This window comes from Cheilinus undulatus, linkage group 2 (assembly GCF_018320785.1).
Source record: "Cheilinus undulatus linkage group 2, ASM1832078v1, whole genome shotgun sequence".
In the NCBI taxonomy this organism is placed as follows: Eukaryota; Metazoa; Chordata; class Actinopteri; order Labriformes; family Labridae; genus Cheilinus; species Cheilinus undulatus.
Genome location: NC_054866.1, coordinates 22,895,098 through 22,920,019, shown reverse-complemented (window position 1 = coordinate 22,920,019; position 24,922 = coordinate 22,895,098). Strand labels below are relative to the sequence as shown.

The following is a 24,922-nucleotide window of genomic DNA, read 5'->3' as shown; positions in this document are numbered from 1 at the left end:
ACCGTAACACTTCAAGTAAAAGGTAATCCAAATTTAAAGCTAATTCTGTTTTACTAGCCTGGTGTTGCTTTATATCTTAACAAGTAAAGGCAGGTTTCTAGAAAAGGCCTATATGTATTTAGTGTGGAAAAAGTTTGTGGACAAAATTTAAGAAGACAATACAGCGAGACAAAGGATAAAGTGAAGTTTTAATGCTTTAAACCTGCTTTAAACATATGTTTTAAAAGGAACATAAGCTTAGAATCACATCAAAGTTTAAAATCTGGTGTTGTGACACCACATAGAATCAAAATTCAGGTTTGTAATTTCATTTTTTACCAAATATCCTGATTTTGTACAATGCTAAACACTATTTTATATTCTATTTCTGCTCTTTGCTGTGGATGAGTTAAGTTTAGTGGTTTAGTTTATTAATTGAGGTTTAAAAGTATACTTCAAAAAGTTTCTCTTCAGATTTAAACAGAAGGGAAGAGATAATTATTAAAGCTAAACATGATGTGATTTCTGCTGATTATAGAAATTGAATTAGTGCAGTTTAATAGATTCCACCCTGCAGATGTTTGAACATGTGTCAGGCTGCAGCTGAACATGAAGCTGCAGGCATTAGTCTGTGTTCACACTGAGACTGATCGCCTGTTAATGACTCCACACAATGATGAGCTTCATGCTCAGTATCTACACACAGGAGACAGACTGTATTCTGCACATCTGTATTAATACATCTAAAAGTGCTGCGCTGAAACGTCAACCTTTTTTCTCTCCAAAATCAATCTGTGTACTAGTCTTTCCATGTTGAAATTACAGAGAAGCTTTGGAGCAGGCACAACCAGGCAGGAGTCAACTAGCCCTAGTTTATTTCCAGGATTTTTCCCTTAAGAAATACTGCCCAGTTATAGAGCATTTTACTCATGCGCCATACATTTTCTCAGACCACATGTATACACTCCCCTCCAAAAGTATTGTAACAGGGAGGCCAATTCCTTTATTTCTGCTGTAGACTGAAACATTTGGGTATGAATGTGAGACAAGAGCTCAACATTTTAGCTTTAATTTCCAGGTGTTTACATCTGGATTTGATACACGACTTAGAGGATAGCATTATTTGTAATGGAACTTCATTGAGCAAAAGTATTGGATCATGTGACTGAAAGCTGTGTTTTGTTGCCCAAGTGTGTCCAATGACATTGATTATTCACACAATAATTCATGCTGAATGTCTACAATTGATTTAGATTTTGGTTTTGCCTGTGCAGACTGCATGCATAGTTAGAGATGTAACCAACATGAAAACCAGACAGTTGTCTATGAGTGAAAAACAAGCGGTTGTGAAGATGAGAGAAGATGGAAAATAAATCAGAGCCACTGCACAAACATTGGCCATAGCCTGTACAACCCTTAGGAAAGTCCTGAAGAAGAAAGAAACCACTGTTGTACTCAGTAACAGCTGCTAAACAGGTAGACCAAGGAAAACAGCATCAGTTGATGACAGAAACATTGTAAGAGCTGTAAAGACAGACCCAAAAACAAATGTTAGTGACATCAGCAACATCCTCCAGAGGGCAGGAGCAAAGGTATCACCATCTACTGTTCACAGAAGACTTCAGGAACAAAAGTACAGCGGCTACACCAGAAGATGCAAACCACTCACTAGCAAGAAGAACAGGAAGGCCAGGCTGGAATTTGCCAAAAAGTGCAGAGACGAACCTTTAAAAAGTCGTATGTACTGATGAGACAAAGATTAATCTTTACCAAAATGATGGAAAGACTAAAGTTTGTAGAAAAAAAGGATCTGCTTATCATCCCAAACACACAAGTTGAGCTGTGAAACACAGTGGAGGTAATGTCTTGGGCTTGCATGGTTTCTTCTGGGGGGGCTCATTGATCTTTATTGATGATGTAACACATGATGGTAGCAGAAATGAACTCAGAAGTCAACAAGAACATTTTGTCTGCCAATTTAAAGAAAGATGCAACAAACTGATTAGGACATCCTTCATCATGCAACAAAGACCCAAAACATACTGGCAAAACATCAAAGGAGTGCATCAGGGGCAAGAAGTGGAAGGTTTTAGATTGGCCAAGTCAATTTTCAGATTTAAGCACAATAAAGCATTAGACCTGCTAAACAGGAGACTGAAGGGAGTAACCCCCCAAAACAAAAACCAAGTGAAAGAGGCTGCAGTGAAAGCCTGGAAAAATATCACAAAATAATTAAAAAGTTTGGTGACGTCAGTGGGTCACAGGCTTAATGCAGTCATTGGAACCAAAGGCTTTGTAACTTAATATTAATTCTTATTCACTTCAATCTATTTTAGGTCTATCTGTTCCAATACTCTTTCTCCCCTAAAAATGGGATGCCTTTACAAATAACGCTTTCTTCTAAGTTGTGTATCAGATCCAGATGTACAGTAAATACCTGGAAAAAATGAAATGTTGATCTCTTGTCTCATATTCATCTTATGAAAATGCCCTAAGAGTAGGCATCAAACTTTCTTTTTTGATAAGGCTTATAGCTAGAACTAGCTCAGACCTAGACCAGCTCCCATTTACGGCTGCCATAGACCTAGACTGCCAAAGGAACTGGCACGTTGTACCCTTCATCAGTAAAGAACACACACTAGACTCACCCATGCCTTCCTGCTAGTTTCTGTAGGTTGCTGAGGATGCTGAGTCATCACATCTGTACTTTTACAACCACCTGTGAGTCTATGTGGCACCGTGGTTGTTAGGTTGCTTGTAAAAGTGCATGCTGAATAAAACATACAAACGATAGAACCACAGGTGTGACAAAGGCCTGAAATGCTCCGCTACAGTGTTTTATGAGGTAAGATTTATCTAACCAGCTCTGCTGTGGCATGATGTATGATAGTAACTCTCCTTTTATAGAGTACCTTTTGTATCTGGCTGTTTAACTGATAGAAGGTCGTCCCTATCTTTGAAATATCCCCATGCAGACACACAAACAATCACACTAGCCTTCAGGATTGTCAGTATGTTAGCGCCCTGAGAGATATCCCCAAATTACTGATTTCCATCGACCTGCTGAGCCCAAAATAAACCTGACAAAATAAAATACTATGAAAAGGGAGCAGGAATCTTCCTGTCTGTCAGACTTCTTCAGTATCACTGCACACAGAGGATGTGTTTCTCTGTGTTCTGTCTTTATCTGCTGCAGCTCTTTCATTCTGAACAACATCGAGTGCTTCTCTGTTGAAGACAGAAAGGTCACACTCATCAGTTTCCACGACAGCTCATTTGCTTAGTTTTATTCTTTCGGCTCTTTGCTCCTCGACTCCTTCCTCTCTAGCTGTCAGCTATAAGGTCACATCACTCAAATGTCGCTCAGTCACTCCTGCCTTCTGCCTCATGCTCATTACAGTGCTAATAGAGCAAGGATTTCCTTCCTATTAAACGTACTTCATTATCTCTGTCTGTGTGTGGTAGCCCTGGTTTCCTGGGAGTCCTGACTTCATTATTAGCTTCTGGAGTTTCAGTGAGCAGACAGATAATAAGTCTCATCAGTTCTTGATCAGCATCCATATTACTAAAGTAACTCCAGCGTCAGCTTACTTTCCCTCCTCTTTTAGTCGTTTTGCACCCCTCCATCATCTGTTACATCTTTCTGTACTGTGGGCTCTGTTCTGACAGAGAGGTATCAGGGAAGGACCAGAAACAATGAGCTTCCATGTACAGTGGCTTTAAGACTGGCTTCATGACTAGCTTTAGAGTTCTAGCATTTATTCACTAAGCTTAAGATAAAGCATGTTCACAGCAGCTTCCATCAGGTGTGCCTGCTCTCACTCTATTTACTACTTCTTTTACCTCCAGAGAACTGCTACTGTCACAGTCCGCTGAATGTTATCCCGCTATGAAAATGTTATCCTATTAAAATCCTGTTTCTCAGTCAGAACTGGAAAGCTGACATTCATGCATGTGTTCTTTGGAAGCAAGCATGGAAAATAAGTGAATCATGTCCTGAATCACAATCTCTCTCTCTCTCTCTCTCTCTCTCTCTCTCTCTCTCACCCCGTTTATTCATGGCTGTAGCAATTGAGAGGAGATGCAGAATACTAACGTAAGATACTCGCCAGTATCTTGAGCAAACAACTGGGCCAAAACAGAGAGACACACAACTTTCAGCTTCCTACTCTTGCAGACAGACATATTATATTATATGTACATATTTATATAGGAGAAAATCTATCTTGAAAATTAAACCACCTGGGGGCGCCACATATCAGCAACATTTACAAGGTTAACCTCTGCCAAGGAGGTTATGTGATTGGGTGGGTTTGTTCGTTTGTTCGTTTGTTCATTCATTTGTTAGTTTGTTAGCAACAGAACTCAAAAAGTCACGGATTTTCAGGAAATTTTCAGGAAATTTTCAGGAAATGTCAAAAATGCCATAAGGAAGAACTGATTAGATTATGGGACTGATCTGGATCACCGTCTGGATCCAGGATTTTTTGAAAGGATTCTGTACTATTGGGAGATATGGCTAATGGCGGAAGTCTGCGCTGTTACCACTTTACACCAGGAGATGGCGGACATGAGTAACTTCAATCCCAGCAGCATGGTTTTGGTGTGTTTCTATTCAAAGTTTTGGAGTTTATAGAGTTTGAAAGACTCGTCGAGGAGACGAGTCAGAGCGTAACGAATTGTAGCGAGAATACTCACAATGCTGGGAGGAATAGAGGAATATTCACCCTCTGCCATGACTTTCAGTTGTCTGGTCAGACCATGGGTGCTTCCGCCATGACAGTCAACATGTAGCGAAGCCAATGCTTTGCCTCACTGTGTCTCCACCTCACCAGGGAGGGAGTAATCAGCAAATTAGATTTTGGGAGTGATCCGGATCACCGGATCTTCACTATTGGGAGATAGGGCTAATGGCGGAGGTCTGCACTCTCTGAGTGCTTTTCTAGTTATTTAAACTCTTTTTGGCAACTGACTAACAAAAAAGAAGTTTCAAACATCATTATGAACATGAGTAGCTCCCATACAGCAGGTGTAGACGGTGAATTTAGTAAAATGAAATTGTGGATCCACTTGTTCATTCTACAAATCTTTTTTTTGTGGTGTGGTACTGAAAATGGACAAAATAGTAAATATTATCCCAGAATTTAAGTCTGGTGAGAAAAATAGTATTCCTATATCTACACTGCCCACCCTCCCCAAAGTATTTGAAAATATTGTCTATTATAAATCATTTAAAATCCTTGTCTCATCACAATATGGCTTTGGGGAAAAAGTAAAACTTGTATGGGGATTCTTGATCTTGTTGAAAAAATCTACTGATAAAGGTGAGTGTGGTATAGGGATTTTCCTTGGCATATAAAAACGGTCATCATAACTGACTTAAACATTTTGCCTCCACTATTGTGTCAGGACCATCTTCAAACTGATTTAGGAGTTACATTCATTATATCGAACAACATTTAAATGGTTTAAAATCTCAAAGTAAGGATATTAAATGCCAGGTGCCACAAGGGTTAATATTAGGGCAATTCCTTTTTTATTCACTATGTAAATAATTTTGTAAATAAATCTAAAATTTTACACAAATTAGCTTTTGCAGACAATAAAAGTTTATTTTTGTCACACAAATATTTAGATCATCTTCAAAAGAGGGGTCTGGCTGCAGACCACACATTTCTGACAGTCACTCTCACAGACTGTTCATCTGAAACACCATATAACTCAGAAAACAAGTGCTGTAATTGGCCGGTAAAATGTATTTACAGTTAAAGATTTTTTTTTATCTCTTTTTAACTCAACTTTAATCATAAACAAAATCTGACTGTCACATTCATGAAATAAACATATTGCAAACATTACAGCCTAAGAAACATTTCATAAATTAAAAAAAGGGAAAAAACTCAGAGGTCTAATGTGGGACTAAATTATGTATCAATCCATTTTGAAGTACTTACACAAGCAGTGGCATGCTTTTGTTCTGTTAGCTTAAGCTAAAGTTATTATAGCTACACTAGCTAACATTACTACATGAGTGAATGTAGCTGAGCTAGCTTAAGCATCATGAGCCTTAGCAAACATAGCTAAAGCTAGCGTAGCTATGTAGACGACACACCTACAAAGCTTACATTGCTGTTTTGTGACCATAGCTTTAGCTACATTTGCTACATTTGCTACATTAGCTATGTAGCTTACACAGCTAACAGAGCTATGTAAGCCAAGCTGGCTGCATATTAATGGAGGAAAATCCTTTATCATGGAAGCAGACTGTTTACTCGACTTTATTAAGTGTTTTGTAATCAGGTTTTGCAGATCAGGTTTTTGGCTTGTAACTTTTGGTATCCCAACTATTACTTTAACCCTTATCCTAACTCTAATTGGGTTATTTTGAAAGTCTTAAAGTGTATTTCCATTCTGAGATACACAGTGTCTCAGATGACAGTCATGAAGAGTGGCCATCAGAAATGATCAGGCTGCAGCCAGACAGTCTTGAAGTAATACTAACTGGCTGAGATTGATTCTTGGTTTGAATGTAATGAATTATCGTAAAACATATGCAAGTTATATACAACATTTTAATAATGAGAAAAATAGTAGGCTATTGACAGGGTTGAATTATACAAAATTTCATGTTTACATTTATATGCTTGTTACTTGCTACTGTGTGTGTTCAGCACTTGGAGTCCAAGACAAATTTCACAAAGGAAACTTGTATTTGTGTCATATTTTTAAATAAAATGCTTTTAAAATGTTTGAGATGCATGCCAGTTATGCAGAATCACCAAATGTTAATGTTCAGGGACACAGTTAATGGTAATTTCGTATTTTTCCAGTGTTACTCACCAGTGATGTGGTAGCTGACTTGTCGGTTCACTGCAGAGCTGTCATCATCTCTGGTGTTCAGCACAGCTACCACCTCCCCTGGCGGGTCGCTCTCCTGAACTGAACCAACATAATGTAGCTCCAGAAACCTTGGCGGGTTGTCGTTGACGTCTGAGACAGCAACAGTCACTGTGGTGGTGCTAGAAAGAGAGACAGTCTCCCCAAGATCTGAGGCCACCACTGTGAATGTGTACGATGGATTGGTCTCATGGTCCAAGTCTTTGCGTGTGGAGATCCAGCCCGTGTTGCTGTCAATACTAAAAGTGTCAGCTATCACATTTGAATTCTCCTCTGACTGGACCAATGCCCCCAGACTATATGTCACCTGACCATTGGCCCCTGAGTCAGGGTCTGTTGCTTGGACTTGTATAATCCTGGTTCCGACTGACATTCCCTCCATCACTGTGGCCTCATAGGAGACGGCCTCAAAAGCTGGTTTGTTGTCATTTAGATCCAGCACTTTGAATTCTACATCCACAGAAGTCACAGAATCCAACTTAGCCTGCTGTGCAGTGGCTGTCACTTTGAAGTGGTATCCTTTGATCACCTCATGGTCCAAAGGCTTATCCAGCTTGATCACACCCGTGTCCCTCTCTACTACAAACACCCCATCCTGGTTGTTTTCTCCAGTCTGTCCATTAACCACTGCAAAAGTTGCAGAGAGTGGGGCATGTCCTGGAGGAGGGTTGAGGCGTACTGTCCCGATGGCAGAACCTAAAGGGGTGTCCTCTGGCATTCGAAACACGTATTGATGTTGGCTGAAGGAGGGAATGAAGGCATCTGGAGAGAGAACATGGATGTAGACAGACACGAGCGAGTGCCGAACTGGGTTACCCCCATCCACAGCCTTCACAAAAAAAGATAAAACAGAATTCCTCAAGTGGCTGAAGCTGCCTTTAGTCACCATCCAGCCATTGTCTAGGTCTATTTCCAAAATGTCTACTACAGGGACATGTGCCTCACTGTAGAGAGAGTATGCCACTTTGGCATTACTGCCATCATCAGGATCATAAGCCTGAATCTGTGTCACAAGATAACCTTTCGCCACATCAGACTTGACTGAAGCTCGATACTCTGTGGCACGAAACTGAGGTGCGTTATCATTCTCATCCAGCAAGGAAACATGGACTGTACAATAGGAGACACGTCCACCTGAGTCAAGGGCTGCTACTGTCAGCACAATGTCCTTATTGGCCGGGTCCTCACGGTCTAGCTTCTCCACTGTGCTGATCTGACCACTAGTATCAATGCTGAATTGGTCTTTGCCAACATCATTAACAAATGAATAAACAATCTGTCCAAACACTCCTGGATCTGCATCCGTGGCTTTCACCTGAAAAAAAGAAACAAATACATCGAAACAGACATGAATATTTCATACTTTCAGTGCTAAATAATTCATGGTCAGAGAAATGATACAAAAAATGTCAGCAGCACTTACCTGTACAACTTTAGTCCCCACAGCAGAGTTCTCTCGTAGCTCTGCCTCATACACGTTCTGTCCAAACACCGGACTGTAAAGGTTGGCCCCCAGCACCTTAACATGAACCTGTGCTGTGCTGGTGAACACTCCATCAGACACGGAAACATTAAGACTGTAGGCAGGCTCCATTCTCTGCTTACGGTGGCCTGACAATGTGATGATTCCTGTCTGCTTGTCCATCACAAAGTTCATTCTTTCATTTCCTGATAAAATGCTGTACTCCAACTTGTCAAAGTCAGATCTGTCAGCATCTGACGCCTGGACACAAGTTACAAAGTGACCTCTGGGTGCTAACTCATTCACGTATGCTTCATAGAGAAGCTGGTTGAAAACTGGAGGATTGTCGTTCATGTCATTAACCACAACTATGACTGAAACTTCACTACTGAGTGGAGGGAAGCCATTATCTGTGGCCCTGACAGTGAAGTCATACTTCTGGACAAGTTCGTGGTCTAGCATTCGCGCCGTGAGGATTAATCCACTACTGCTATCAATGTGGAAGTAGTCCGTTCTGTTCTGCACATCTGAAAAGATCTGGTAGCGGACAACGTTGTTTTTCTCAGAGTCTTTGTCTGTGGCAACAACTTGAAGAGCAGGAGTCCCAATCATGACTGTTTCAGATAAAACTACCTTGTACGACATTTTCTGGAAGACAGGCAGGTTATCATTGACATCCAGGACAACTACGTCTACATCCACCTCAGCACGAGCACCTGTCAGATAATCTGTGGCTCTGATGGTCAGGTGGTAAGACGAGGATGCTTCATAGTCTAAAGAATGGATCACACTTATGACTCCTGTATCAAAACCAATGTCAAACTGAAGGGAAGGGTCTCCATCAACAATAGTGTAGATGATGTTTTGACCCTCAGGACTGGTAGCATTGATACCAAGGATAGGTGTGTGTACAGCCACGTCTTCATTCACAGTGACAGAATAAAATGATTTGTCAAACACAGGCATGGCTTTGTTGACTACAGTTATAGGGAACTCTGTGGTGGATGAGAGAGGAGGATAACCTCCATCTCTGGCATAAATCACCATCTGGTATTCCACATTGGACAAGTCAGACTCAAACGCCCTCCTGAGACTGATACTACCTGTCTGCCGATCAATCTCAAAGTGGCCATGGTCATCGTTGAGATAGTAAGACACCTCTCCGTTAATGCCTTTATCACTGTCTACTGCCATAACTCTGAAAATATGTGATGCTGGTTCAGCTTCAACTTGAACAGCAGCATAATAAGGGAGTCCAACAAACACTGGGGCGTTATCATTTATGTCCTCCACTTGGACTCTAACCAGAACTCTAGCTACATGCAAACGGTCATGCTCCCTTCTTGCTTCAACGACCAGCTCATAAAACTCCTGCTCTTCACGGTCAAATGGCACACCTGTGGTTTGGATCACACCAGAAGTTGGACGTATTTTGAAGCGAGCACCTGCATTTAACAAAGAGTACTTCAGGGGTTCATTCAGGCGGTTTCCCACAGCATTGACCACGGCCACTTTAGTGATGTTTGATATGTTCTCTTGAATAGATGAGGAGTAAAGACTTTGGGTGAAGCTGAGACCAGAGTCCAGAGCTTCTCGGACAAGAATGGTTACCAAAGCTGTGCTAGAGAATTTCCCATCTGAAACTTTGACACTGAAGCGAAAACGCTCTTTGGAGAAGTTGTTGTTTTTAACAATGATGACTCCAGTGGAAGGCTGTATGGTGAAGTGCTCCAGCACTCCATCAGTCAGAGAGTAGGTGAGCTCTGTGGAGACGTCTTTGTCAGGGTCCACGGCTGAAACCTGCAGAGCTTCCACTCCAACATATGTTGGGAGTAACAGGACTGTTTCATAAGCACTCTGGATGAAACGAGGAGGGGAGTCATTTGTATCAATAACTTGTATTGTGACCTCAGTTGGACTTTCTGCGGTAAGCTGGGGCTTGCCATTATCCCTAACATGAACATGGAAATGGAAGCTGGAAAACGTCTCATGATCCAGATTAGCAATAGTTCTGATGGAGCCAGTTCCAGAGTCCACTGTGAAGAACATCTTGGCCGTGTCTTCCACAATCTGGTAAACTAACAAAGCATTTTGGTTGCGGTCGGCATCAGTGGCTTTGATAACTAGAGGTGAGTCGTCTGAGTTTAAGACCACGCTGTTGACTGGAGCTGCTTCGCTGATGCTGCCACGGTAATGGAGCTGCAGGAACACAGGGGGGTTATCATTCTCATCCACTACCTGGATTAACAGAGTAGCATTAGAGGCCATGCCAGCCATGTTTGTTGCCTGGACTATTAGGGTGTAAGATGCTGTAGTCTCATAGTCTAGAGGTTTCTGACTAGTAATCACTCCACTGTACTGATTTATCTGGAAAACGCGGTTGGCATTTCCTTGCTTGATGTCATAGGTGAGGGTAGACTGGCTGACTGCACTGACTGTGGTGACAGAAGTCCCCACCACTGCGTTCTCTGTGATTTCAGCCTGATATTCCGGCTGAGGGAACTTTGGGCCAGCATTGTCTGAGAGGGTGACAGCAATTCGCACTATCGTGGTGGTGGAAAGAGGAGGAGATCCGCTGTCAGTGGCTCTGACTGTGAGAACATAATGGCCGATGCTGGACAAGTCCAGGTCTCGTGCCAAAGTGATGATTCCCAGGACTGGTTCAATATGGAAAGCATTTCCTGTGTTCCCTGTTGAAATAATGAAAACCATACATTGCATTTTTTAGAGAAGTCGCTTGTTTCGGCAAAGTAATTTTAAACTATGTTCAGACCAAAGATGCTGAAATAATGACGCCATGAAGCACAGATTTAAAAAACACTTTAACACACTTTTAGCAGGATCACAAGCCAAACACTTTCAAAAAGCTTGTTTGAACCAAGTTTGGACTGAGCATTTCTGAAACATCAGGCTATCAGGAGAATGTAAACACTGACAGACAAGCTAAAACAGTGTTGTCATGTAAACACAACGTAAAGACACTTTCTCACTTTTTTGTGTCATTGCATTGACCTTGTATGTATTAGTGTCATGAGACAGCATTTCTTTTTCTCTTAGTCTGAACATACTTTAAACATTTCAAAATACAGGGGTGAGTATGTAGTTGTCAGAGGTGTCTACCTGCTTCAATAGAGTATCGTAGCTCTGCATTCTCGCCTTTGTCTTTGTCGAGAGCGGTGACCTGGACCACAGCGGAGCCTACTGCTGCTGACTCATAGACTGAGCCTTCATAGAGAGCACTGGTAAAGATGGGCACATGGTCATTTATATCCTCCACTTCAATCAACACACGAGCCAGGTTTTTCCTGTATGGGAACTCTTGGTCCTTCACCTATGGAGAAAGCAGGTGGCAGGAAGTCATCTTCTTTCATTTGTTTTTCATAGTCATCTGGTCTTTTATGTTTTATTTTTTGAACATGAACTCAATGAAATTTACAAGCTAACGACTGAAATACATCAAATGTACCGTAGTCTAAGGTATAACACGAAATACTAGATCACTCATGTAATTTCCTTTGCTGCGTGAATTAAAAAGAAAAATCACTGTTTGACACATAAATCAGTCCCTGACTTTCCTGTGATGAGATGTGAACAGTCTGCTCTTTGATATTTGATTTCTAACTTATTAGTTCAGGCAGAATGGAAACAGAGAAGTGTAGATTGCCTCTGGCTTTCCTGCAGCTCTTAATATCAGAAACAGGAAAACAGAGCAGTGACATTGTTAACACCTGAAATATTTGTCCTTTTAAAGAGCTTCTCTTGCTCTCATCATTCGAGGTCAACAACCATCAAGAGGAAAACAGCTGCAGGTGTTTGACCTCTGCCCGGGCTTGTTAAAGTCATCTGGTTAAAAAAATAAAAAATGCAATAATCCACTGATTAAGGGATTTGATTAACCTTAGACCTCTGTTCCTGTGGTTTTAAAAAAATACATCTTCAAATTAGCACCTCAGAAAACTACATGATAAAAGAAAGTTTCTCTTGGATGCATTAACATAGAAATACATTTGGTTTCCTATAGGGAGAATTAAATCAAAAATTGACATCTTGACAATGATTTTTGCACTACTGTTCTTGAAAGTGCTTTCTGTATTTTGCTGAAAGCAAGGAATTAAACCACAATTGTTTTTAGCACCATCTTATCAATTTTCTGCAATGGGCAACAACTGTCTGTTGATCTTAAGGCTCTAACAACTCGAGAAATATGAAGAAAAATGGGGACTGACAAGCATTCCACAGGATAATCTGACTTACAGTGATTGTTAGGATGTAACTGACTTCCAATTATGAGAGGATGTGATGAAGGAGAGGTGCCATGAAAGAATCGATTCACATCAAAAAATGTATATTAGTGTCTATAATTCTGAGTCGATTCAAAATTTCCAAAAATCAATATTTTAGATGTACTTTATTACATCCTGAGGGCATTTTAAACAGCAGACAGTCTGAGCACAGAAAACCTGCAACTTGCAATTCCCTCTGTGTGCCGTCTTAAACACAGATGCTGCAGGAGCATGTGTGGTTCGTTAGCTACACTGTTAGCATTAGCAGTATAGCTCTCAGTGTCTTATATTGCTGTGTCTGACATACTTACGTACGGCTTACACGGTCTGTGGAACCGTGAGTTTCTCAGCCTGTCCCGTTTAGAAAAATGTTAAGACTGATTGTGGATTCTACAATCCCATGTAAGAGGAAGCATGTATGCTAACTGTGCTAAATCAGAATAATACAACCTACTTAAGGAAGCATTCAGATGCATAAGTTAACATCATGAATACACATTTACCGAGAGTAGAAATTAGTAGAATAATAGCCAACCACTGCTGGCCAGCACGGAAAATAAAAATAACAGGATCTATCATCACTGTCATGTCAAAGACTGGTGTTATGGTTTAATGATGGACCATGCCAACTGATGACTATACTTCTAGGTTAATTACAGATATCCCAAACATAAAGAGGCCCTTTGTTTAGTTTCAAATAAAAGTATTATCTTCTAAACCTATAATACACATAACAAGATTTTCAGTGTTTTCACAATGTTGTAACCACAACAACCACCAACTGGTGAAGTCCACACATTTTATTTATATTAAATTGTTCTGCAATTTAAACACAAATTACTGAAGTCATTATATGCTTAAACAGATCATATCAAACACATTTTTAAAAAAGTTTTTATTATATGATGGCTTATGCTAACCACAAGGATGAAGAGGACGACCTAGACTTATGATGACGTTGACAATGTGTTGACTCAAGAGACTGTATAAAGTCTTGATTATGATAACCATGAGGATGTGATAGAATTATAATGAAAGAGGGCACTAACTTCTGGAGCAGCAGAGGAGATTTGTTTCTTTCTTGCCTCATGTCATTTTATACAAGACATTTTTTTTTAAGATTTATTTTTGGGCTTTTTCATGCCTTTATTTGACAGAGGAAGGACAGTGGATAGATATGGAAACAGGGAAGAGAGTATGGAGAAACCTGTGGTAAGGGGCCACAGACTGAATTTGAACCCAGGCCGCCCACATACATGGGTAGTGCCCTAAACCACTCGACCATCTGCACACCCCTATACAAGACATTATATTTTTCACCAGTTTGTTTCCCCATCTACAGTATGTTAAGATTGCTGGGTCTTTTTGTTATAGTTTGGGCTGTCGTTTGCTGGTATTGCTATTTTGTCTTGTTTTTTTTTAAACTCTTCATTAGTTAGGTTTTTTTAGGCAGTAATGCTTAAGGGACGGCTTTTTCCATCTTCCCTTTTTAAGTACTCTTTGTCTGTCTACAGCCCCTTTTGATTCTTTGAGTTGATTATTACCTCCACCAAGGAGGTTATGTGATTGGCAGGGTTTGTTTGTTAGTTTGTTTGTTAGCAACACAACTCAAAAAGTTATGGATGGATTTTAATGAAACTTTCAGGAAATGTCACAAATGGCATAAGGAAGAACTGATTAGATTTTGGGAGTGATCCGGATCACTGCCTGGATCCAGGAATTTTTTTAAGGATTCTTTACTATTGGGAGATTGTGCTTATGGCAGAGAAGAGTGCTTTTCTAGTTATAAAATGCATTTTTGGTTGCACACTTTTGTAAATAAAACTTTGAATTTTTCTTTTACACCTCTAATATGTATGTCATCCTTTGTTTGTTGCAGGTCTTGTGTTGAGTCACCTTACAGACACTGTACCAGATGTAATGAACTTACGATGACGGTGAGGATGTGTTGGGCGCAGGCCTCATGGTCCAATCTCTGAGTGGTGTGGATGGTGCCCAGGTTTGGGTGGATGCGGAACAGACGCATGCTGTTGGGGTCGATGGAGCTCTGCAGTGAGTAGGTCAGCTTGTGGTGATCATCGCGGTCTGAAGCCAGAACCTGGACAACCTCAGTGTCAGGGGGCGTGTCCTCAGAGATGGTGACATCATAGTTTGGTTGGGAAAAGATGGGAGCGTTGTCGTTGTTGTCTATTACGGTGATGTGAACCTGAAATGACAGAAAAAAAAGGGGATGAATGAGGGCATAACTTACTGAGGTTTTTTTTAAAGTTGTTACTGACTCTAATTCTCCCTTTCCAAAAATAATTTTACCTTTATTCTTTACTATTTTTGCCTTTTTTTTTTTTTTTTTTTTTAGATATTTAAAGATCCTAACCATGGCCTTTCTCCTCTTTAGCATGAAGTTTGCTGGATACACAGTTGGGAGATGGATGTGTCATGATGGAGAGTTTTTCAGAAATAAAACCCTAGACAGACAGTTTTAAAGGAGTCGATAAATCACTCTGACATTACATCCCATCACCAACAGCTGTTGGCATTTGGTAAAGTGGTTTCCAGTGTTTCTGCACGGTTACATGAATCAGCCGGAAGAAGCTTCTCTCCTGTCTGTCACTGCTAATACAGATCACTCTGACAGGTTTTAACCTATTCTGAGTCTGATGTGTTTAATGTCCAGATAAAGAAAAGGTGGCTGCACAAAATCAGTTAAATAGTTATAGATTAAAATATGTGTCTTATATGCAGATGCACAGCAATTATATGATTATTAGGGCTTCATGCAAACTTTTACTTTGATACAGTTTAGCACATAAACCAAAGGTGTTAGATCATAATGGCAGCTCTTTTATCACCTGTCTGTCAGTAGTGCTGTTGTGGTTGTGTAACAATGAGAACAGCTCAGTGAGCTGGTTTCAGAGGAGTGTGTGGTGTGTTTGTGTGTCATGACTCATGGAAAGTTCATGACTCACTGATGATGAAGCTCAGCAGGAAACATAGAGAGACAGACAGGTATAGAAAGAAGGCAGACAGGTAAACATAAAGGCGAGAAAGACAGAGCGGTAGTGAGAGCAACACAGCAGAGTCAGACAGGTAACAGAGGCAGACAGGACGGATATGAAGGCAGTGAGGGCAGAATTAATTTTATAAACCCAGCAGGAGTGGGTTTTGCAGCTCTGACACAGCAGAGAAATCAGATAAGAGGAAGGTAAATGAAGGTGCTTGTAAGGTATATTAGTGTTTTGCTTGTGTATAACACAAACACAAAATCAGGAAATCAATAAACCAATCAAATTAAACATCACTAATTTGGGTGCTGCTTCAGCTGAATTAGTAAAATAGGTGCCCATATGAATACGCCACAGTCCTTGACTCAGCTTGAAGGCTTAAATCCTGACCAGTTCATGTCTTCCCTCATGCTCTTTCCTCATGTTTCCTCTCTCTGTTCAGCTTTCCTATCAAATAAAGGCAAAACAATTCAAAAATTTGACCAAATTTACTTTGATATAATTCTAGTTCAAAAAATGAACAACATCAGTACTGATTTCTGTTTGACACAATGGCAACAGCAATAGAAGTTCTGGACACCCAAAATTGGGTAATTTCTTGATTTCATTTATAAAACATGCAAACTGTTGAAAATTAAACCAAAACTTGGAAACTTGGAAAAGTAGACAAAGCTGGAGCGGAATGAGGAGTTTTGCTTTAGTGCTACTTAGACAGTACTCTCTGGTTTAAAACCTAACTGAAGATCCAAACTTTTACTTTTTAAGCTCTGGTACTTTTTGGTACTATCAATCATTTACAGTGCCTATAAAAAGTATTCCCCCCTTGGAGTTTATACTGCCAAGAAGCATCACCACAGCATGATGCTGCCACCATCATGCTTCCCAGTGGGGATGGTGTGTTTGTAGTGATGTGCAGTATTTGGTGGGCACCAAACATAGTGTCTTGTCCCATGAACAAAAAGCACCATTTTGGTCTTATCAGACCAAAGGACTTTCTTCCACTTGACCATGGCCACATGCCTTTTGGCAAACTCCAGTTGAGATTTAGTCTGAGTTTTTTTTCAACAGTGTCTTTCTTTTTGCCACTCAGCTTATTAAGCAACATTGTTGGATGCAGAGTCCCTCCCATCTCAGATGCTGAAGCTTGTAACTCCTCCAGAGTAGTCATAGGTATGTTGGTGGCCTCTCACTAATCTTACTTGTTCGGTCACTTAGTTTGTGAGAACAGCCTGATCTAGGCAGATTTACAAATGTGCCATATTCACTCCATTAGATGGATTTAACTGCCTTGGAAATGTTTTGTATCCATACAACTTTTCAATAACCTTTTCTCTGAGTTGCTTGGAGTGTTATTTTGTTTTCATAGTGTAATGGTAGCGAGAATACTGATTAACCAGTGAGTGGAACTTCCAGACACGAGTGTCTTTATACTACAGTAGAGGGTGTGGTCTGGACCTGCCTTCTTTGTAAGGTGTCTTGAGATGACTTCAGTTTTAAATTGGCGCTATACAAAAAAACACTGATTGAGTAATTGATTTCACTAATTATGAGACTGAAAGTACTGAATTCTTGATCAAAGTGTATCCAAAGCAGAGGTTATAGTGCTAAAATTCCATATTGGTTTTGTTGTCTTGCTGTTTTTCTTCTCATTTTTTTAACCACAAACAATTTTAACACTAAATGTACAGGAGCTTTTAATTAAGCGCTGCACTTATTTGTCAAAACATGCAGCAACACCAAGCTGGTAAAAGTCAGCAAGCCTTAAACTGGGATGTGCATTTATTTGAAGTTTTATAGTACTAAAATTAGTGTACCTGCTTCATTGTATTGTGTGGAAATAACCACTCTTCATCAGCAGTGCTAAAAGAATGATGACCCACTGAGCTCAGCAGTAACACTGATAATGTAAATATGATCGTGTTGTCGTCTAAACAAGATGGAACCATGCAGCCCTGGTTCAAATACAAGTGAAGGCCTATTTATGACATTGGAGCTGCACAACTGTGTCATAGCTGCTCCATCCATCCATCCTCCTCCAGCTGTTTTGTTGTAGTTGTCTGTCTCTGTGCCAAGGTGAGCCAACATCATACATTTGTTTGTAGTTTATAAAACTTCCACTATATTTCCTCAGAAAGTTTGAGTAAGTTTTTCATTTTCGAATCATCCTTCTTTATTGTGTTTTGCTTCTCTGGTTAAACTGCTACATTGCTCGACACACCCCTGGAATTGATACTGGTATTGCAAAATTTTATTTTTATCCGCGAGCTCTGAAAGAAATGAGGAAAAAGACATAGGATATGGACAGAAATCTCTGTCCATATCCATAAGTGTTTCAGACAGAGATCATAAATTAGGATGCAGAGTGAGAGCTGATGTAGCATTGCTGAGAATTCCACTTCCATAACTTGACTTTATCTAATGTAATGTGCACTAATTCACTGCTTTGATTGAGTAAATACTGCCTATAATGAAAAAAAATTTCCACCCAGACAGGTATATTGTGTAACATTAGTGCTATCCTGTATCCTAAAATAAAAGCCCACTTCTTAATGCATGACCACATGCCACAGAAATTAATACCAATATGGATGATGTTTAAAAATGATTATTTTGTCATGTTATTGGTCTATAAACAAAGCCAATGTAACCCTGTCATATATTAAGATGTATATGTTATTGCATATGAAAGGCGACTTGTATATCGTGAGTAAATTATGACTTTTTTTCCATATCGCCCACTGTTACTCACAAACCCCCCTTTTTTTCCATGCATCATCATCATTCATTGTTCCCTGTCAGCAGTGTTGGTGTGTGTTTGTGTTTGTGTTTGTGCTTGTTCGTGCGTATCCTCCTGGAGGTAAAGTGCATCTCCCAGCATCTTTTTTTTAGAGCACTCTGCCCTTTTTATGAGGTTGCTTTGAGTTGAAAATCTCTGTACTTTTCACAAAGGTGCTGGTTTCACCCCTGATCTTTTTCAGCCTGCCAACAGAAAGGAGCGACACTAATCCACCCAGTAACAAGGGAGATGCAGGAGAAGCTTGAGTTTGTCTTACTGTTGAGCTCTGTGCTGATGATATGTGTTTTAATTGTTGCGTTGGTGTTACTGAGTATGTTTACATGCACACTGATAGACCAAACAGTATCTACTTTCTGGAGCTACCTCATTTAAGCTGGTTTAACGAGTGGAAACAAAAGGAGAAACACCAAACGGGGGATCAGCAGCATTGGGAAGCATATTTCAAGTGGAGTTGAATCAAATTTGATGTTCAGTGAAATGAATAGGCTGTTTGCAATCAAGTGATCCCGAATGCCTAATGGTTGACAGGAAGTGAAGGAGAGCCATTAGGAATGAATGGGGACAGATGAAAGTTAGTGTTTTACTACTCTAAATGGACCTGTGTGCTGTAATTATCATCAGGATATTTCTACATTGAGTATGATCCCTACACTTTACAAAAAAAGTGATTTTTTTCCACAGTTTAACAGATTTTCCGAGTGTGGAGGCGATCAATATCACAAATTACTCAGTCCTGAAGACCTCCTAGCGTCTGGCCCTGTCTAGACCAATAAAGGGAGACACGAGTCTTGAGGAGTCTTGTGCTGAATTAAGAATCTAGCTGAGCCCCTTAAATATATAAAATATTCCTGATTTTGTCACAAACATGCTTTCAAAGGAAACGGTGATGAACTATCCACTGAATAAACCACGTGATGTGCCATTCACAGACAAGCCTGTTGTACAAAACAGCTCTTAAATGTGAGCCACTGTAACTAGTTCTCATTTGAGTGCCAGTTTTCTTTCCTCCATTCACTGAGGTTATTTGATTCACAGTTAAGAAGCCAAACTGGGACCAAATGAAGAACCATTTGGGAACCAAACAACCAGCTCTAGCTGAGCCGAATGATCTGGACATGTTAAAAGAGACGTTTCCTGTCAAAATGAGTGAGACTGGATGGACATCAGCTGAGGAAATAAAGGTAAGATCAGAGTCTCTTGTGCTAAACCATTTTTTTTCTCAATAACAGATCACTGTAATTTATGTAGATGTGTTAAATAAGATCATTGGATTTGTTGTAGATCTTTATGTTTATAAGCAGAGATTATAAAGCCTGTAGTATTTGGAATGATTTTATATCTGCCCTGTACGCTAATAAGCCTTAAAAAACCAACACAGCTGCAGAAATGTGCGGATGAGAATTTTTATATCACATGAATGCAGATTTGTGGAAACAGAAAGTAGAATTTGAACTTTATGCAGCGTTTAACCTGTCAGTTAGTGTGGGAGAAAAGAGACAGAAATAGAAGATGAAGAATCCAAACGCTGAGAGGAAACACAACATCAAGGCTGGATTCAAACCCTTTCTGTGAGGTGACGGAGCAAACCACCAGACTGCACCCTGCCAACACACACCAACCAGCTCAGTGACGATTACAAAGTACAAAATAGCAGCAGGAGCGGGCATCAGCGGGGGAGGAAAGAGACGTCGTGCACTCTGCTCACATCCAAAGATTTGTCCTGATTCGTTTCCAGAGGAACATAAAGAGAAGCGGAGGGAGACGGAGACAGAAGTCGAGTGCTGCCAGGCGGAGAGTCTAAATTTAAACCTTGCTACAGCAGTCTGTAGCCTTCTGCTGCTCACTGAGGAGACTTTCCCCGCGGCACGACGCCATGCTGACTCTCCATCTGGGAGCTTCCTCCCATCTTACAGGTGTGTGTGTCTTTGTGTGTCTCTGAGTGTGTGTGTGCATGTCTGTGAAACTGAGAGAGAACGTGAAACCAGTAAGTGAAGAACTGTGACTTAATACAAAAAACCCCACCAACTTTATCTCCCTGAAACTCAGCCTGAGAGAAAGTCTTAAATTCATTCTTATATCTGTGCTCATTTGAAAAGTTTCATCAGTTATGTAGAAACTACTTATGACTGAAGTTTCATTTCAGTTAAACTACTCACTCCTGCCTTTAAAGAAGTACAGAGTTACACTGTTTTGAATTTCCCCATGTTTTGTCAGACGTCTGGTCGGTGCCCTATGTCCCATGTCTGTCTGGTCCCATGTCTTATTAAGAACATGCAGTCAATTAAACCAATACATTTCTCAGTGTTCCTCTACTGTCAAAGGAAACTGACTGCTGCTTTGGGAGGCTAGCAGACAGTACATGACTCAGAATGCATTGCAGCCTATGCCTCACTCTGCTGCATTTCTTCAGTTCTCTGAAATGAAGTTTCACAGACAATTCAGTAGAAAAAAGTGAATTTGTAAGGCTGCTCACCATGACTGTGATTAAGGGTGTAATGATATGAAACCTTGATTTTGGTCATGTTTGTTTCGTTTTCAGTTTGGTAGTAGAAGGGAATGTGACATAGAACCTTTTTTTTTGTTTGTTTTCAATTGGGAACACGAAAACTTACACTGTAACTTACCTCTGCCTGACAGAATCTGTAATTCAGGCTCTCAGACCATCTTTTTTTAAACTAAAAAATTATGCTGGAGGGTATATGAAAACAAAAAAACAACAACAACAAAAAAAAATTCATATGGAAGCCCATTTCCACCACTTAAAGAAGAAAAATGGGAAAGTTAAGCAATGAAAAATAATTATGACTTTTTATCTCATATTTTTATCTCATAATAATGAATTTTTATCTCATAATTTATTTTCTCATAATTGTCTTTTTACCTCATATTTTCAACTTTTTATCTCATATTAATGACTTTTTATCTCATAATTTTGACTTTTTTTATCGCATAACTATGATTTTATTTTTTGTCTCATAATATCCACTTTTTATCTCATAATTTCAAGTTTCTATCTAATAATTATGACTTCGGGTTTTGGTTTTGTTTTTGTTTTTTTGGTCTAGAAATGCCTCTTTTTCACATTTTTTCTTTTATATTAGGCAGAAAAGGGCTTCCATACACTTAAGTATTACAATAGAAAAGACCAAACAGTTTCATGACTTATAAGTGCATTTAAATGCACCTGAATACATAAAAGAAAGTGCTAAACCTCAAAATCTTGCAGGGAGGACTCCCAAAACTTCTCTTTAAGAAATAGAGTGGTGCAGGAATGAGTCCTTAAACGCAGAAGTGAGTTAGCATTTTAGCACTGCCAGTTCCCTCGTCTGAAAGTCTATGGGATTTTTTGACTGAGTTTTTGGTTAAAAGCCTGATATAAGGTCTGTGGTGAACACAAGCTCAAAAGAGTTTAACGTTTTATCTTACAACATAAAATACATCTGAAACATGCCCCATTTTTGAATTGTGTGTCTTTTCCCGTCTTAATAAAGGTGGGTGCTTAAAAGACTGCTAACAAGGAACACAGCGTTTGTCAGGAAGACTATGCATTATCATCCGAAGCACGGCAAAGCCTGCCATTTACTTGTATCCATGGGTAATGATTAAACTCAGTTTACCGTGTTGTAGTTCAGTATAGCGTGACGTTAGCTTTTTACTTTCATCAGTTAGATTAACAAACCAGATATGATGCTTATATTATCCATTTATGAAGATTATCTAACATGTAAGTTTCATAAACTTTTATTGGACACAGATCTTTTTTTCAGCAATAATCCAGAAACCCATTAAAAAATCCCATGGGCTCGACGCTGAGGGAACCCATGCGAACTTCCAGGTTTGCCTACAAAATTACCAACAACAGCACCACTCTATTTAGGTCCCCATTTAAAAAATGTGTGTCCCCACTAAACTTGAAGACCAAAGCTAAACCTACATCTGTGTTGCATCAAGGCACATCTCTTGGCACCATTACCCCCTGAAAATCTTACTTGTTTAAAACCTTAAAGTGGGGGTATTATGCCTTTTTTCAAGGCTTTACACCATCTCTCTGATACCCACGTAGTAGCTTTACATGGTTTACAGCTCAAAAAACTTTGCATACATGGAGTATGGACAACCAACATTGTGACTTTATATTTATGTTTTAAAAATCAGAAAAGTATAATACCCCCTCTTTAATGTTGCCAGGTATGGGAGTGGGGTTATTTAGTTTTTTCAGTATTCTTATACCCATTCCTGTAATCATCAAATTTCCCAGCAAACCTTGAACACATCATCATACAACTGTAACTTACCTTAAATAAGCTAAGCAATGTCTTTCCTGCCTGTGATTTCTTGAATGGTCGATTTTGTCCTCTGCTGTGACAGAAAATGCAGTCACAATAAAGCAGGGGTCACCAACCTCTTTTTCAGCTTGAGTGCTACCTGAAGGATAGTGAGTGCTATGGCAGGCTACTTGTTTGATTTCAGGTTCAAAACTATTGATGATTTCTCAATCATTATGAACAGAAATTTTAATTGTTTTAACATGCAGTGCAATCAAGGTATTTCAGCGGGAAGCTTGGCATTGCATGCTGCTCACAAGAGCACTGTAATCAGGGGTATAACTTGACACTGCAACTCTGATTAAGTCTTGCAGATGTGAATCAGTAAAGCGTGTTCTGTGTTTGTTTTTAACAACATTTATATCCGAAAACTCTGACTCACACAGAGGTTGAACCAAACAGACGGACAACTTTCATAGCTGCTGTGCACATATCTTTGTAATTTTCTGAGTCAAGGCACCAAGTCTGGTGCACTTTGGTGAGCTTTGAGATTAATGTCTCTTTGCAAGGTAAGAATTTCCATCTCTACCTCACCAGCATCTAAGTTAAATATTGCACTTAATTGCTCAGTGATGCAAGGCACATCTACTTGCATGAAAGGAATTGAAATAAATGTCACACAAGGCCCAGCTAAGTCAAAATCACAGAATCTGTCCTCAAACTCTTGCCCAAGTCTGATTTGAGTTGACAATACTTTCCCATAGCCATGCCTAAACCTGATGGAGATTCATTGTCATTTAGCACTGAATGCAATGCGTGGTGTTAACAGCTTTAAAATGTGACGTATGAGTTATTTTTTAGTCTTGCTATAGGTGTGATTTATGACAAAATGTATAGAAATGATGCAGTTATTTTTAAAGGTTTTTTATCAAGCTCTGTGGTGACTCATGCTATTTCAAGAATGGAATGTATTCCTATTTTCAGTAGGAAGTTCCAACAGTCACAAAAATACAAGGACAAAAAATGATGGCAATTTACAAAACCAGACCTTTGTAAAATTATATGATTCCATGGTTTATGCCCTTTTGACTTACATTATAAGAGTGATATACTCTCTGTGATGGACAACAAGGCACTCTGAAATGACTTATATTCACTGCCTTCCTGTAATGCAAAAATGTAGAAATATGAACTTCAAGTACATTTGAAGCGACCCAGATTTCGCTCTTGTATAAGCACATGTTTACACAGGTACCTCTAGGCCTCGTGTTCATAAAGTGCGTCTTTCTGAGCACCAGCGTCTTTTTTCACTTTTTACAAAAAAAAAAAAAACAGTGTATTTGCAGCAGCAGCATGCAGGGAAAGTACAGCATCAAGATCCTTTTTTTCTAAGTACTCTGCCTTTTTGGTACATCCGCTCTGAGCTCTAATAGTACAAAACCTCTGAACTTTTCAAAAGGTGCCGGTGCCATCGCTGTTGCTCTTTCAGACGACCATACAGAGCTCATATACAGCAGGCTGCTTCATCCTGCAGCACAAACAGCCATCAACAAAAGCTCTGTGACCAGGGGAGGATTTTTATGTCTTTCACAGCACAACCTCTGTGCCCAGCACTGACAGAAGTGACCGTCAAACTCCTCCACTCAGAGTATGAGGGATGGAGCTTCTGGTTCATACTCAAACTGAAAAACAGCCAACAGAGAAAAGACAAGCAGGCTTATCAGTACAGTCATAAAGTCAAATGTTGAGCAATGTGTCAGCCTCATTCAAATGACAGTCACATACTGGAACAACTTTTTATGAAAGCAGGATCCTTTAAGTACAGCTTTGTGATGTGTCAAAGGCCTGCTTCTACAGCCAGCGCTGTTTTCAATACAAACTCAATGTAGTCAGTGTTTTCAGTGCACACTGCCCTGGAACTATAGTATCAGCTCCCCTCACTTATTTTTGTCTCTATGACTGCATTCACTTTTATTTACATTATGAGTGATGTTGTCACAATTTTTTTCCTCACTAACAGGCATTCATGTTCAGAATAAAAAAGACTTGATGGGGAACTGATTTATAGAGATAGTTTGGTTTGATCAAGACAAGCCATGCCACCACAGCATGAAGCAATGGGTTCGTTGCAGATGATGTGTCACAGCAGCAGAGAACACCTTTCGGGGGGGGGCAAGTAGTGATTTCTGCATGAAGAAATGCTACCAAAAAGGCAATTTTTTGAGGTGTTTCCAATT

The 24,922-nt window shown here is 39.8% G+C and overlaps 1 protein-coding gene across 2 annotated transcripts in view; it reads right to left on the bottom strand.

The window, feature by feature from the left end:
* The window catches only part of fat3a (FAT atypical cadherin 3a), a 173,228-nt gene that overhangs the window by 48,173 nt on the left and 100,133 nt on the right, over positions 1–24,922 (bottom strand). For both annotated transcript variants that reach the window (XM_041812243.1, XM_041812250.1), the window contains exons 7-10: positions 14,552–14,827; positions 11,459–11,669; positions 8,300–11,028; positions 6,820–8,191 (exon numbers count right to left, since the gene is read on the bottom strand). In XM_041812243.1, the coding sequence (XP_041668177.1) occupies positions 6,820–8,191; positions 8,300–11,028; positions 11,459–11,669; positions 14,552–14,827 (4,588 nt within the window). The remainder of the gene's footprint in view (positions 1–6,819; positions 8,192–8,299; positions 11,029–11,458; positions 11,670–14,551; positions 14,828–24,922) is intronic.